General features: G+C 43.5%; 1 protein-coding gene across 1 annotated transcript; it reads right to left on the bottom strand.

Moving 5' to 3' along the window:
* Nucleotides 1-1,258: 1,258 nt before the first annotated feature.
* On the bottom strand, nt 1,259-1,973 carry LOC101991843 (proteasome subunit beta type-3-like). Its single transcript, XM_013349094.2, is given in 2 exon segments — nt 1,259-1,585; nt 1,588-1,973. Coding segments are annotated over 2 exon segments (615 nt in total). The 5' UTR covers nt 1,919-1,973; the 3' UTR covers nt 1,259-1,301.
* Between the last annotated feature and the right edge of the window lie 14,816 nt (nt 1,974-16,789).

Raw genomic sequence — 16,789 nt, 5'->3', positions numbered from 1 at the left:
TAGGTTTTGACCCTACTTCATGTTCTGGCTCTGTGGGAGCCTAGCCAGTTTGGTTGTTCACCTTCCTTGACATGGACGGAGGGGGGCGGACCTTGGACTTTCCACAGGGCAGGGAACCCTGACTGCTCTATGGACTGGAGAGGGAGGGGGAGAGGAGCTTGGGAGAGGAGGGAGAAGGGTGGGAGGAGGGGGAGGGAAATGGGAGGCTGGGAGGAGGCGGATACTTTTTTTTTCCTTTTCTCAATAATATAAAAGAAAAGACAAATGAAACCACAGCAACAAAACCCTTACATATAACTCATACTAACCAAAGACCTAATTTCCTTCACAGTACGAATTCCACAAATTACTACGACCTGTGGCAGCAACCCTAGGTCCTGTACTGTTGCTGTGATAAAGGGTCCTCCTGCGTCTCTGTCCCTGTTGGTGCTGACAGGAGACAGTACAGTGGGGCCAGAGAAGGAAAGAATAGCGAATATTTAAGAGGAATGATTGGTAGAATTCTGTCATTAAGTCATTAACTGGAGAGGGAGAGATGATTTTTTTTCTTCAATTATTTTCATTTGTTTGCATAAGGAGAATATTACAGAATATTTGAAACCTCTCTAACTCTCTCTCTCTCTCTCTCTCTCTCTCTCTCTCTCTCTCTCTCTCTCTGTGTGTGTGTGTGTGTGTGTGTGTGTGTGTGTGCTTCAAACCAGGTTCACACTCACATCTCAGCCTTCCAAACACTAGAATAGCTGTTTTGTACCCCTGATCCCACACACACCTGGCACAAATATTTTTCTCGTATTTTTCCCATATCTATTTAGAGATTCTCCATTAAGTCACTAAAATAAAAAAAAAATGGCACATTGGGACACCTCCATGTACCTTTCCAAGATATTGATAACGTAGCTCGCAAGCGATTGTTAAACTCCTATCAGGCTCCCACAGGAGGCTGCTGCTCTTCTGCCTAAGACAAACCAAGTCTCTATTCATACCATTGGTTTATTGAGGCTGCGGAGACAAAGGGATCTTTGTACCATCCAGACATGCTCATTATAAAGAAAGGGCAGACGTTACTACCGCAAAGCACAGGTTAAAATTTTTACTGCTATGTATGTAAGCCAGTTTTCAATTATTTATGCAAATGACTCTAGGAAACCTGAAATAAAATGGCAGAGAGAGAGAGACAGAGAGAGGTGGAAGGGAGGGGGGAATAATAGAAACAATTTAACAGGCACTATTTACAGTCTAATTCCTTTTTTTTTTTTTTTGAAAGAAAAATAACAAAAGGAAACCAGGACCAGGGCGCAGGGTTAGTCCATCCGGGCCTTCAGTGTCCTGGTGGTGATCTTGTCCTTTTCGATGATATGGACAATGACGCCCATGCCCGAGACAGCATCCTGGTCCACGGCGTTCAGCATGGCTTGGGAAATGGTCTCAAACAGGTGTTCTGGATCCATGTTGGGCTCCCAGAGAGACTCGCACATCCCATACATCTGTTCGGAGCAGGTACCACTGACCACAAAGTCGTCAGTTACCATGGGGCAGCCAATGAGGTCTAGAGAGCAAATGAAGGGCTTAAAGGTCTTCGGGTCCAACCGGCAATGACAGGCTCTGTGTAGTAGGGACCAAACCGTTTCTCATACAAGAGGTTGGCCACCATGCTCATGAGGGTGTAGGGCTTGATCTGCCGACCTTCCTTCAGCTCATACAGGTTCAGCCGGAACTTGAGGCGCTGAGCAACTGTCTGGACGTCGGTGGCCAGCCCGGCCAAGCCTATGTACAGCCTGTCACCCATGGGAAAGATCTTCTGGAAGTCTGTGGTCACCATCTGGGCCTGGATTCCGAAACGCCTGTCCGCGGCGATGGCCACACAGTTCTTTCCCTTCATGGCCATGATGGCCCCTCCGTTATAGGACATAATAGACATGATTGCGCTTTAGTAAGACTCCGATCGCCACTGCGATTCTTGTAAACCGGCTCTGGCTTTCTCTTACAGTCTAATTCCTAAAGGAAGGATCAGCTCTACAGAGCATCCAAGTTCTAAAGAGTGAACAGTGAAGGTCTGTCATGTGGAACTTGTCTCCCTCGCATAAAAGAACATAAGTGAAGACAATTGGAAAAAGTGAAAAAAGGGGGCAAGGAGGAGTGGGCAGAAACTACAATAATCCTGAATTTCCCACCACAAATGTATCAAAATTTACCATCCTACAACCCTAGGGGCCAGTCCCTGAGCAGTGACAACAGCAAGTAGGTGAAGACCTGGTCTCCGGGGTTTTGAGCCTGGCATCACAATTAGGTAATATCCATGCTACTTGTATGGGCATAGTCACTTGACGTCCCTGTGCTTCAGCAACCCCAACTGTGTAATTAATTGATACAAATACATAATAAATAAACATTAAGGGTAAGACTGGAGAATAATTGAGTTTGCAATAGCACAAAGCACATACATGGGTACACACAGTAAACACATAAACAAACAAACAAATAAATGTAAACAAAGCCATTTTTAAACTAAAGACATAAGTGGAACTGACGAGATTACTCAGTGGTTAAGAGTTCTTAACTGCTCTTCCACAGGACCCAAGTTTGGTTCCCAGCACCCATGTCAGGTGGCTCACAATAGCCTCTATACCAGTCCCAGGGTATCTGACATCTTCTGGAGTCTGTGGGTACACATACAAATCACCCCCCAACACAGACATAAATAAAAGGGAATGTAACTTTTTTCTTAATTAAAAATGCAAAAGCATCCTATGCTCTAAAATTTGAAGGTTTCATATTGTTGAGGTGTCCATACTCTTGACAGCCATCTACAGATTTCATTTAATTTTGGCAGACATAGAAAAGAAAATCCTTCCTGAAATTGCAGATGTAATCTTGAGAGACTCTGAGCAGCCAGAATATTATTTCAAAAGAATCAGATTGAATATTACGTATTCTTTGATGTAAAATTTTACTATGAAGTTACAGCACTCAAAAGCTATGATGGTGGCTTAAAGGCATACAAACACAGACCAATGGAATTAAAAGTCAGCAGTATCATGCAGAGTCCAATGGTTTCTGAGAAGGATGCCAGGATCACTCCGGAGAGAAAACTAGTCTCCTTAACAATTATGTCTAGAAAAACTAGATACCAACATGCAAAAGAATCAAACTGGGCCTTACCGCATCCCTTCTGTTTGTGAAAGTTACAAGACACTACACCTCAGTGCTAATGCTGTACGACACTTAGAAAGAAAGCAAGGTTCTACATATGTGCTACGCCTCAGCCCAGGTCTAGATGAAAATAAAGAGCTAAAAGAAACCCCTAAAAACAAAGATGGCTCCATGGAGCAATGAATGGACGGTATGTCATGTCAGAAATGCTCAGAGGGCAAGTTCCTTATTCAAAGTGAAATAAATCATTAGCACGGGACAGAGATAAAGCCTCTGGCACAAGGACCACAAAAATGGCAAAACTGTAAGAACTAACCAAAAGCAGGGCATAGCACTCAGTTTGTGGAGCAGTTTACTTAACTTCCACAAAAAAACAGGATTAGAGCCCAGTATATAAACTAGATCTGGAGTACATACCTGCAATCTTAATAGAAGAAAGGTGGAGACAGGAAACGGGAAGATCAGAAGTTCAAGGCCATCCTTGACTACAGAGCAAATTCAAAGCTAGCCTGGGCTACAGGAAGCCCTGTCTCAATAAGGAGTGAAAGGAAAAGAGGAGAAGGAGGGCGAAGGAATCTTGAAGGTTTCAGCTGGTGGTGGAAAGGCCCGTAGCCTCATCTGAAAACTGTTCTAGTAGAGGGAAAGGCATTAAACCCTGAGACTACCTTCAGCTCCAGGTGCAGACACTCCCTTACAGCCAACCTGCTTGAGCAGAGCATCTACCATTGACCCTATTTCCACTAGACAAGAGCTGAGGCAGGAGGATCGTAAGTTCCTGTCTCAGTCTCTGGAGCAGTTGCGATTGTAGGCCTGGTCAAGTTGAAGATTTATCCAATTTCAAAGAGTCCCCAAACGGAGAAAGGGAAAGTTATGAGACCCACTGTTTTCCATGACACTGCAGATGAGAAAGGTTGACTGGGTGGCTTAGGGGTGTGGAGCAACTGCAGGCTGGGAAACTGGGATGAAAGAGTGGGCCCTCGGCACCTTAATTCACATGTGACCTGCAGTCTGCTCTCTCTTCTTCTTCCTCAGCTTACTGTAAAGCATTTATTATGTGTTATGGTCCTTTAGGATTTTCTAAATAGAGTATATCAGAATTATAGGCCTATTTTAGACCCACACATTCTAAAAATGATTAATTTTTGTGTTCCCCCTGAGTGTTTATTTAGTTCTCAGTGTGAAGAAATGACTGTTACTGTTGGCCATCTCCAAACTGCTGAGAATGCCCTCAGGCAGTGCATACTGGGGTGAGTACCCTTGAATATGCCAACTCCTTTCTCCTACTATAGAACGATAAACAGGGAAATGGCCAGAAGGCCTTGGGTACTAGGGACAGGACACAAGTCATCTCTGAGTTTGGTGACACCGAATGAGCGCTATAGCTTTCTTTGATTTGATCCTCATGTGGAAAAGGAAGCTATGGGAAATGACGCGTCTCTCGCTCACGTTTCTAAGGCATGGAGCTGAGAGAAGTCTGTGGAGGGAAGACATTAGCAATCTCTAAGGAAAACACAGAAAGCCGAAGTAAGAGCCAGGGCAGGTTCCGCAGTTTGTTCTTTGCCCAGCCAGTTCTAATCCTAAGAGAAGGATGAGGTGGGGTCTGTGGCTGAAGCAGATAACCGTTGAGCATCAGGAGTTTGAGTAGTGCACAGTAGCTCACAATGTGGACAAAGCTAAAGAAACTGATTTGAGAAACTGTGGAAATCACAGGCTCTCAGCCCTGGTTACCACCTCAGGGACCTTCTCAGGCCTCCTTGCCGAGGGCTGCTGCATAGCCTGTTTAGAGTGGGAAATCTCAGATCTTTGAGAGAAGTCTATGTATCGGGGAGGAGGGTGACATGGATGGACATGGGTTCTATTCATGTGGCAGTCAGAGGTCAACATTCCGTATCTTCTAACCTCTTTTTGAAGCAGAGTTTCTCACTGAACCTGGTGCTTGGCAAGTAGCTGTACTGAGAAGCCAACGAACCCTTAGGATCCTCTTGTCTCTGACTCCCCAGAATTAAGACTACAGACATATACTGCCATGCCTAGCTTTTTACGTGAGGGCTAGAGATCCAAACTCAAGGTCAAATGTTTTTGTGGTAAGTACTTTACTAACTGAGCCCCTCTGAGTAGAGTCAACAGAGGACTCTTCCAGAACATTTCCCTGGATACCCAAACAGAGATATCAGAACTTTTTGGATTAGTATCTTTGCTTTTGTTTGGAGTCTAAACCATTGTTCCTAACATGCCTAGTTTTAGACCCTCATGCCAGCTTCCCTTCCTTCATCCATTTATCAACTGGGCTTTCAACCACTCACAAAGCCCTGTCTTTTCAATAGGAGGCAGAACACGAGCGAGTGATCACTCCCTTGACACTTCAACACAGCACATTCTTTGCACGCTGGTTGCTTTGTTGACAACTTTGCCATTGTGCCTAGAAATGCTCGGAGGAAAAGGCTTGTTCTCCTTTAGTCAAAGCAAAACAAATCATTGGCAGGAAGCAGAAATCAGGTTCTGCTCTGCCCCTACCTAAGTCAGTCTCTGCTAGCTGGGAATGTCAAGACGCTTACCTTCTGCAATAGTGTGTGTGTGTGTGTGTGTGTGTGTGTGTGTGGTAGTGGGGTGTACACCCAGGAATTACACTCAGGATGCACATACTAGCTGGATGTTTTACCACTTAATTGTGCCCCTTCTATTATTGTATTTTTGAGATGGAATCTTATCAAACTACCCAGACTGGACTTGAACTCTTCAGACCTTGAGCTTCTCATCCTCTTGCCTTAGACTCCTGGAAATAAACCTAATGGGAGATGTGAGGTCCTGAGATCAAGTTCTAGTACCACGTGCACACATGCACATGCATGACCACACACACACACACACACACACACACACACACACACAAATATGTCCTCACTCGGTATCTGTGAGGACTCTTAACTGCTATCTTTTCCAGAGCTTTCTACAGCAGGTGGGGATGTTTCCTTCCTCCATCATACTGCACTAGAAGGGGGATTGTCTCCAGCAGGCTGAGTCCTAATTGTGAACCATCTGAAGAAATGAATGCAGGAAAAACTACTCCAGAGCCCCAATTCTCCTGTCATCAAAACAGCTAATAAGGGCATTTTGTGAGTTCACTGGGTTCATCTATCCAGTGTCTATCTAGTGTCTAGCCCCCAAGGGGCAAAACAAAATCTATAATCCCGAGTGGGTTCCATGAAAAGACAGGCTGGTTTTCAGATTTTCTTGCATGGTTAGAAAGAGACCATGCCAGAGAAAACCCTCTTCAGGGGTAGTCTGGTCACATTCTTGACTAATGAGCTTGGAACACAGTGTCCCTGCTTGGCTTTAACAGGGAAGACTTGAGGGAGGGGAAGTGTGAAAAAGTACAGGGTGTGATGGAGTGGAAGCCACGCTCAGCACAGATCTGTGGGGAAGCCCCCGGGTATTTCCTTCACCTGGGCCTGGCGAGAACTATGCAGCCAATGATGCATCCAGAGCACAACCACAACCCAAGACCAAGGACCATTAGCGAGTGAGGAGCGCACAGTCAGCTTCCCGTTGGCCAGCAGGGGCCCCAGGAGAACTGAGGAACAGCAAGCAACTCTTATTTCCACCACAGGAGGTTGCAAAAGATTTTCAAGAGGATATGGCGTGTATATTTCCTCTCTGCCTTAGTTCTCTTTCAAATCCTAGTGTTCGTGTTCCAAAAAGCCATGAGGTTGGGTAAGAATGTGAATTGGCTTGTAAAGGAGCGCACACAAACCTTTTAGGGCCTTCCTGAGTCTTGTGAGGAAAACAAAAGGTCTGCGTTCTTAATGATATAGTTAAGCCATATCCCGGCACACAGGATACACCGTGAGCCCCATGAATAGCTGTAGTAACTGGTGGGGGAGTGGCTTCCAGTGCTGATTCATTAGAATAAATAGCCTTCTAATGGGGGGCTCTACATTTCCATGGAAAACACTCAATAAGGTCACCATGTTTTAGGGATCATGAAAATGCTCATGATCCATCTATACAGAATCCAAGAATTGCATGGGCCACAAACAAGGAGGAGGCTTGAATGAAGGGGACCTTAGACACTGCTGGTGGGGATGATGAGAACCAGGCTAGACCCTATAGAAGCAGAATGGAGGTTCCTTAAAGAACTCAAAAGAAACCCACCATGAGACACAGCTATATCACACCACCTCTGGCTATGTATTTCAAGGACTCCAAGCCAACACATCACAGAGATCCCTGCATGTCCGTGTTCACTGCAGCCCTAGTCATAACAGTGAAGTTATGGAGCCAACCTAGGTGTCCAACAAGAAGGAAAGGAATATGGTAGGTACAGACATTCAGTGGATTCTCTTTGCCATAAAGACCATGGTTATGTCCTTTGCAGAGAAGTGACTGTGATGGATAAGCATACTAAGGGGGTTAAGCCAGTCGCTTTTATTTGCAGTTCTTAGAGCCCATATACATCTGTAAAATCACATACATGTAGTGGCAGGAAAATCAAAGCAAAACTGGGAATTTAAAGGGGACTAACGGGAAAGGGGAGAAGACAGAAAAGGGAGAACAGGGGCAAAGGGACCTTGTGCCCAACACACAATGTATATTGCATGAAGATGCCCGTATGTACTGTGTATAAGACATTCAATCAAAAATCCTAAAAGCAGAAAGCTTCCATGGAATGGGTATAAGGGAAGGAGCGTACTCCATGGCGTAATGATTGTCCTCTATGTACAACGTTCACAGCCACTGGACTCATTCTGGGAGTGTCTAGTAACTGGCCACTCAGTGTCCCCAGTGGCTAGCCACATGCCTGTGGTTCCTAACCATGCATGCTATCTGGCAAGTGGTTACTTCTGTACCTGTGTCTGGGTTCCTAAACAGACTGCAGAAAAGCATAATAATAATGCTACCTCATGACTGTAAACCTAAAATAGATATTCCCAAGCAAGGGTACAGAACGGCCAAACACTGTTTCTGATTCCATCACCCTTGATCTGTTCTTACCTTCCTTTTTCTTAAGTGCTCAACCTCTCCTCTTGGTTCATTTTTAATATGGCATCTTGTTTTCTATTTTATATTTTTAAAATAGTATTTAAGAATCAAAGCATCCATTCGCTTATCATTACATCCACCCACTAACAGGTACATATGTCTGTGAATCTACTCTCTTCTCCTTGGGCTACAGGCAAGTTGTCAGTGATGGCTGATAACCAGCACTAGCCACAGCAAGTGTGGGCTTTTAGGTCATATAAGCTCAAGATAGGTGTTGTGACTCGGTCTTCACTTCTGCTGCCTGTGAACCAAGATGTAGAACTCTCAGCTCCATATTTAGTGCCATGCACTATGACAACAATGAACTAAACCGCTGAAACTGTAAGCCAGTCCCAATTAAATGTTTTCCTTTATAAGAGTGACTGTGGTCATGGTGTCTCTTCAGAGCAATGGCAACCCCAACTAAGACAATGTTCCGGCTGTGTAAGAGCACTCACAGGTCAAATGAATTTTAAATGTTCCAGCAGGTATACATATGAAACACATCATTCTATTACACTAAGAACCTATGAAATACCAAGCATGGGGGTATTGTGATATTATGGGGAAAGGTGGAAGCTGGAATTTTTTTTAATTTCTAAACAATAACCTAAAGAACATTAAGAAAGACAATATGAAATAATAAGAAAAAAGCAAACAATGCATTTAATGAAAAACCATAGCATTTCTCAGCTTTGTAATGTAAGTATTTAGGCAGTTCCTCATCATTTATGCCCTGGCAATGCTTAAGCATTCATGGACATCTCATTGATGATGGCTCTCCAGTTGTTCCTATCCTGGGCAGTCCTAGATGCTTGTGTTATTGTCATACCCAGGGTTCCACAGTCTTCCTTTATGCTGTCTATTAAATGGTTTGGGGACCTTCCTCTTCGCCTTATCCTGTGCCCTCCTCCAAGCCGTGCTATCTTCAGGTGTCTGTCATCTTTCATTCTGATAACATGGCCGACGTATCAAGCGCTGTTGATATATCCTGTAGTTTACTTCCTTCTGTAGCTGGAGATGTTTCTTAATGTCATCGTTGCACAGCCTATCTCTTCATGTGATGCCTAGAGTCTTCCTGAGACACGCCATCTCAAACACATTCAGCCGCTGTTCTGAGCGGCCTTTTCACTGTCCAGGTTTAAGAGTTGTAAAGAAGGCAGCTTAAGAAAACTGTCTCATATACTTGTAATTTTGTTGTTGTCTTGTATCTCTTGTTGACCAAACCTCTCCTTGTGCCTGGAATGCAGCCCTAGCTATCCCTAGCCACCTCTTAACATCTGGAATAGTTTCTTCCTTTGAACTGAGGTTTCCTCCCAGATACACAAAGTTGACTGTTTCCTTGAGATTCTAACTCTTTATAGCAATGTCAAAATCCTTGTGTGCCCTTCCTGTGTGTTGAATCTCAGTCTTCTCGATGTTTGCTTCCATACAAAGGTTTTCACTTACTTACACAACTCTATTTACCATGGCCTGCAGCTCATTTGAATTTTCAGTAAGTAGTGCTGTATCATTGGCAAAATGTAAGTTATTGATTTGCACACCACCTATCTGCACACCTATCTCCTCACCCTCCAGGGCTGTTACTATTATTAATTCCAGGAACCTATTAAAGAGTATTGGTGAAAGGACACATCCCTGCAACACTCCTACAATTGTCTTAAATTGATCACTTACAGACTTCGACTGATGCAAAGGTATTTTTATAGGCATTTTCTAGTATTCTTATGATTTTCTCTGGGTACATGTAGAACCTCATTGTTTCCCAAAGTACTTTCCTTTAAATGCTATCGAATGCCTTCCTGAAGTCGATGTAACAGACATAAGTCTTTCCCAGATTCTTTGTATTTTCTGCCAGTTGCCTCAAAGTGAAGATCTGATCTATTGTGCTCCTGTTAGCTCTGAATCCACACTGGGCCTCTGCTAGGATTCCCACTGTTCCGCCCATGATCCTTTACAGGGTAAAGGAGGAGAAGATCTTACTGCTATGGCACAACAAACTAATGCCTGTATAATCTGAGCAGTCCAGCTTGTCCTTCTTGTATGTGGAAATTATGGCTGAGTGCTTCCATTCCATGGGAATTACTTTGTAGTAGGTGCTGCTGGGTACTTATTCTTTTTTTTATTTAAATTTATTTATTTATTAAGGATTTCTGCCTCCTCCCCGCCACCGTCTCCCATTCCCCACCCCCTCCCCGATCAAGTCTCTCTCCCTCATCAGCTCAAAGAGCAATCAGGGTTCCCTGACCTGTGGGAAATCCAAGGACCGCCCACCTCCATCCAGGTTCAGTAAGGTGAGCATCCAAACTGCCTAGGCTCCCCCATGCTCAACTTCCTTAGCGATCAGGGAAATGCAAATCAAGACAACTTTAAGATACCATCTTACACCTGTCAGAATGGCTAAAATGAAAAACACCAATGATAGCCTTTGCTGGAGAGGTTGTGGAGAAAGGGATACACTCATCCATTGCTGGTGGGAATGCAAACTTGTGCAACCACTCTGGAAAGCAGTGTGGCGGTTTCTCAGGAAATTTGGGATCAACCTACCCCTGGGTACTTATTCTTAACAGTTTATAAGCTCATGTTGTCTATTAGAAACAACACCAGTTTTTTACATGAGATAATTAATTTAAAGCTCACTGAGATAAACATATTTTTGTTGGTTTTGTTTTATTTTGATTTATTTGTTTTGTTTTTTTGAGGCAGAGACTCCAGTGTCCTGGACTGGCCTAGAATTTAGCAGGTAACAGAGGATGACCTTGAACTTCTGATCCTCCTGCCTTATTTCCCAGGACCCAGGAATGTATGCACATGCCACCCCACCTGGCTACTGTTCTGAATTTCTTTTCATAAAACACAAAATTGAGTCACAGGAAGTCAAGTGACTGACTCAAGAAGGCACAGCACATGGGTATAACAAGGCAAATAGTAACCCTGAACACTCACAATGAGCAGGAAGGAGGCTATGCTCTTCCTTCCTAATCTGATAAACAGGTTCTGCTTGTAAACAACACAAGTGAACGTATTCTATTTTCTTCTTACATGGTTTCCTCCTGCCAGAAGAGCCACTAACGCAATATTAGGGTTTTAGAGCCACTGAGTTACAAACTTCAAATTAATAAGATTCAAGGGGATCTTATCAAAAACTGGGGATTTAGCTCAGTTGATTGAGTGCTTGCCTACCATGAAGGAAGACTGCCTTGGATTACCAGCACCACAGAAAAGTGGTTTGGGAAGCGGAGGCAGGATGATCAGAAACTCAAGGTCATCCTCAGCTGCAAAGCAAATTTGACACCAGGAGACGTGAGACTCTGCCTCAAAAAAAAAAAATATGTAAATAAAAACAAAATTCGAGGCAGATTGTGATTCTGTAAGTCAGGGTGGACCTGCCATGCTAGCTGTCACTCCCAGGTGACGCAGCTGGTGTTCCCTACTTTATGTAGCAAGGACTTAGAAAAACTAATGCCTACATAAGACTTTAAAAATTGACTGACCTATATCTGACACTTGGAGAGGTCCCTTCAGATAGTAGAGAGTGGATAAGCATGAAAGTAAAGCATAGATAGATGGGTAAGATAAATTCTCTCTGTCCGTTTCGAGGCAAGAGCAAGGGGAAAGTCAAGATTGCCTTGAATACATCTTTTCAAGTGCACCACAGTGGCCAGGTCTGATGTCATTTATAGTTTCCTAACAGAATTAGTCAGGGATGAACTTGGCTTACTCCCCAGGCCTTTAACTTATCTATTGTTCCCAGTGGACCAACAGCTCGCTCTTCAAATGCCTTGCCAGTTTATCTTTAACCAGAAGCATGGGCTTTTCCCGGTCTTTGGCTGGGTTCCTTCTTCCTCAGCCTAAACAGAAGTCCACCAGTGAGAGACCCCATCTGTGGTTTCTTTTCCTGCTTTCTGCTGTGGGATATCCAGGAAACAAAAGTGTGGTATCCACTTGCCCTCTCCAGCCCCCAGCCAGGAGCTCTTTTTTCCGTCTGCACTATCAGACTACGGGGTTGCAACTTCCTTGGGTAGAAAAAGCCTCCATTGCCATCCTATTGAACAGAAATGGCCAAAGGTCAGGGGAGCCTGCCTGATGGGCATTTTGCAGAGACTAGCTGGTTCAAAAGCAAAGTTGAGGAGGAGATTCTGGGGATTTTGTGTTAAAATGCAGATGGTGATTCAATCCAGCCTATGTTATTTTCTTATGGCAGCCCAAAGTAAATTAATACACAAATGCATGCACACAGATGCATATACACAAAACACACACACATAACACACACACACACACACACACACACACACAGCAACCAAGTCTGCAAACACAGACAAATACAGCTTCAAAGATTTAGCATTATCACATTAAAAAATGGTAAACAGTATTATCTGAGTCCAGTCTTTATGGTCCACCTCTGTAGGTACACTCGTGTGCAAATGTCCTGGCATTATCTGTGCACTAAGAGAAAAGGGGGAGTGAAGTCAATATCGGTCAGCTGATAAGATCTCCAGATCTCCTTTGGAGGGGTCCTTCTCCCGACCTTTGGGGTGAGTTTGCCTCCCATAGACAGTGGGTCCATAAAGTGGCCCCATATGTGCCTCCTCTTCCAGTGTCACAGACACCTTCCTTTGGCTTTGGACTGCTCTGCCCTAGATGCATGCTCTTCACAGACCTTCTCGGGTGGGGACTTTGCCAGGAGGCGGAAGGTTATGCCTGCCTTGAAGAGGTTAATGATTACCAAGAACTTGGAAGTCTTTCCTCCATTGTTATTCACAGAAACTTCAATACAGGGCTGAAAACAAAATCCTTTGAGGTAAGAGGAGAAGGGGACAGAAGAAGGAAGCCAAACTTCGGCCTTAACCCGTTCAGCTCTGGAAAAGCAGCAATCGTCAGGGCACAGAGAAGCTCTGCTCCTCTGCCGCAGCCAAGAGTTTAAAAATAGCAACTGCACCATTTCATTAAATGAGGAAGTCCAAAAATATGATTTTCAGGCTGAGTGAATAGCGGACGCCTCAGCTCACAGAAAAGGAAGGAAAGGGAACTACTCCTAGTTGGAAGTAACATTTTAAAAATGGTCACCTGTTTCTTTATTTTCTTTCCTTCTTTCTTTCTTTCTTTCTTTCTTTCTTTCTTTCTTTCTTTCTTTCTTCCTTTCTTTGTATAATGGGTTGCATGTTAAGCTCAAAGGGCAACTTTTGGGAGTCACTTTTCTCTCTACCATGAGCAAGGAAATTTATAGAAGAAATCATTTATTGAGGCTTAGAGTTTCAGAGGAGAAATCCATAGCCATCATGTCAGAGGGCATGGCAGCATGGTGCTGGAGCAGTAGCTGAGTCCTTACAGGCTCAGACATAACCACCAAGCAGAGAGAGAGAGAGAGAGAGAGAGAGAGAGAGCTAACTTTGGATGGCATTGAAACTCAAAGTCCATTTCCCGTGACACATCTCCTCCATCAAAGCCACACCTCCTAATTTTTCCCAAGCAACCCAACCAACTGGGAATTAAGCATTGAAATTATGAGCCTGTGGGGACATGCTCACTCAGATCTCCAGGTGGTTCATGCCCACCTCTCCTCTCAATACTGAACTTGTGTCTGGACTGAGCCTTTGGGCTCCCTAATAACAGTACCAGATATAATTTCAACTTGTGGAGTGGGCCTTCTATCCAATCAGAGAGTGGTTGGTCACTCCCATGACATCTGTGCCACTACTACATTAATGGGCATATCTCACCAGTAAAATAAATCTGGCAGAGTTCACAGCTATGTAAAATAGTGACCCTTTTTTCCTCCAGGACCATACATAGTACCTTCCAAGACAATGAAAGCTAATCAATAGGGATGAAGCTTCCAGGTAAGCCTCAGCCTGTCCTATGATTTGAGTGCATGGTACCTTCAGCAATATGGTCTTAACACCTTTTTTATAATCAGGACTCAGACTTTGCTGGCTCCTGCAACTGTTCTGACCCTGACTATGGCATCTGTAGCTTAGAAATTAAATGGTTAATCTTGAGTGTAGACTTAGTTATGCTGAAAAACACTTAAGAAAGTAGCAACACACTTCTCTGTATCTTTTAGAAATTTCCCAGAAAGAATTACACCTTAGTTTGGTGACATCATAAATGAATAATTCTCTTGATGCATTTGACGTATGGAGGCATTGCTAAGCAGTGATAAAAGGGACTAGTTGGAGGAAGTAGCTGACTTGGGTGTGTCCTTGCTATAGTTGACTAACACCTCAGAAACCATAAACCTGAATAAGAGTTCATCCTTTTACATGGTTTATGTCAAGTATTTAGTCACAGTGCTGCAAGCCACTCAAATACAAAAATCCTCATGGTTCTTCACACTTTTGTTCTTGTGATTTCCTTCACTGCTAGATCATTACCACACCCATGGTGAGGGTGTTAAGTATCCTCTTCTGCTCACAATCATCCCATGGATTTTCATGTCCCTCACAATTTACAGTCATAGTTACTCAAAAGCTCATAGGCTCCAGAGAACCTGGTCTCTCAATTCTTTGACTTCTTGTTTTACTTTTCCTTCTTCCTCACTCTGCTCCAATCATATAATCTCTGTACACTTTTGCTTTCAAGAGTAGACTTTCCCTCCAAAAATATTTGTTTCATGTATTTCTGTAGTTTGCTTTCTATTTTCAATAGGGGTTGGGTAAACCAGTGATGGGCAGAACAGAGAACCAGATTCCTAGGCCAGGAAATTAGGTGCCTCAGCAGTGCTAATCAGCTGTAGAAAGCCTGGAGGATTCTGGGAGAATTGCTCTTACCAAGTCTAAGTTGAAAAGTCAAAGAAGCTGAGGTCTGATGTCAGCAATGGTGATGGAGAACTGCACAGATGCAGAAGAAGATGAGGCTGGCTTGCCGGCACACAGGCTGCTTCCTTCCAGCCTCCCTTTCCATCCATGCCACCTATCCATGTCACCTGTCCATTGAAAGGTATGACTCCCATTCAGGACATGTTTCCCTCTACCCCCTCATTGCCCCAGGTGTCAGGGTTCTCTGAAACTACCCCACAAACACACAAATGTGTTTCACTAGTCATAGTCATCTCTTAATTTAGATAAGTTGTCATCCAAGACTGAAGAAAGATGCTTAAAAGAAATCACACACGAGTTCAGAATTGAGAATAATAGAGGGTTATTTATTTAGGGGTAGACTCACAAGTCACAATCCTCTGCTGGAATGGGGAACAGCAACCAAATTCCACAGTCAGAAAAGAGGCCAACCGCGCACTTTACATAAACATAAATAGAATAGGAGGCCAGGTAACTTCAAGGCTACTGGTAGTAGGAATTCCTACAGTGCAAGACCAACAGTCATTTTGTCTTCATACCATCCTTGCATTCAGCTATCATCTTCTTCTTAGTGACCCTTTTTCTGACCCATGACCCTTAAAATGCAATCTTCCCCCACTGCTGCCCTCTAGAGAAGTCTGCACTTGTCCTTGCTCTATGTCATCTACATTGTCATCATCCGTCTATATATTTTCTCCAGTTGTTTTATCAAATGTCATTGCTAGAATGCCAGCTCCATTTGAACAAAGACGTAGTTTTATTTTATTAATTGTAGCTAGAAACCTGAAATTAAACCATCTGTCCATAAATATTTATTATTTATTTGGTTCAAGGAGTTGTGGGTATCTGGGCAGTCATTTAAAATGCTATTAATGGATGATGGTGGCTCATACCTTTAGTCCTAGCACTGGGGGGCAGAATCAGGCAGAGCTCCATGAGTTTGAGGCCAGCATGGTTTACAGAGCAAGTTCCAGGACAGGACAAGCTCCAAAGCTACAGAGAAACCCTGTCTCAAAAAACCAAAAAAAAAAAAAAAATGCTATGAAAAAATAAACCAGAGAATGGATGTCATATTGAACCATTGGTCTCTGCTCTTATTTCCAGAATTCTTATAAGGAAAATGTCACAAAAATTCAAAACGATTTGATATTTTAATTGGATATGTTGTGGTTTGTTACAGATGCTAGTATCCTAACTGCTTCTGTGAACAAAGTTTTATTGGGATGTAGTTGCATGATGTCTATGGGGCTCCTCTAGCACAAAGACTAAAAGATTTGCATTTTGGTCCCCAGGGCTGCCAACTTTGGATTTCAGCAAATGTCACTTGAGTTTTCTCCTGTTTTCAGTCGGGCACTGTGGTGGCCCTCTGCTGCTATGTGTTCTGCTGCAAGGAGCCCAGCCGATGGCTGGCAAAGGCTGATGATCTGTGACAACTTCATTCACAGAAACCTAGCTTCCCACAAACTGTCCTCCCAATGGCTGATCTCAGGGGCTCTTCCTGCGCTATCCATGGCTGTCTGCTTGTTTTGTAAAGCCCTCAGCTAACACAAGAATTTTTGACTGACATGGAGAACTATATATATCCTTATATTCAACCAATGAAAAATTCATGCTTCTCCACTCTAATACTATGACACATACACATGTTTTGTCTTCTTCCTTATATTGACCTACTCAATAAGGAATTTCCACATTGCATTGCTGTCAACTGCATATTCCAGTAGTTCATGGGCCTTGGTAAAACAGTTCCTTTTCAGTATAGCAGTATTGAATGATGGACATTGATCCAGATAAGTCTGATAGAAGATTTCCTCATCATG

The sequence above is a fragment of the Microtus ochrogaster genome, chromosome 16, assembly GCF_000317375.1.
Source record: "Microtus ochrogaster isolate Prairie Vole_2 chromosome 16, MicOch1.0, whole genome shotgun sequence".
Classification (NCBI taxonomy): domain Eukaryota; kingdom Metazoa; phylum Chordata; class Mammalia; order Rodentia; family Cricetidae; genus Microtus; species Microtus ochrogaster.
Note: the sequence above shows the minus strand (reverse complement) of the source record. Positions and strands in the feature narration are given on the sequence as shown.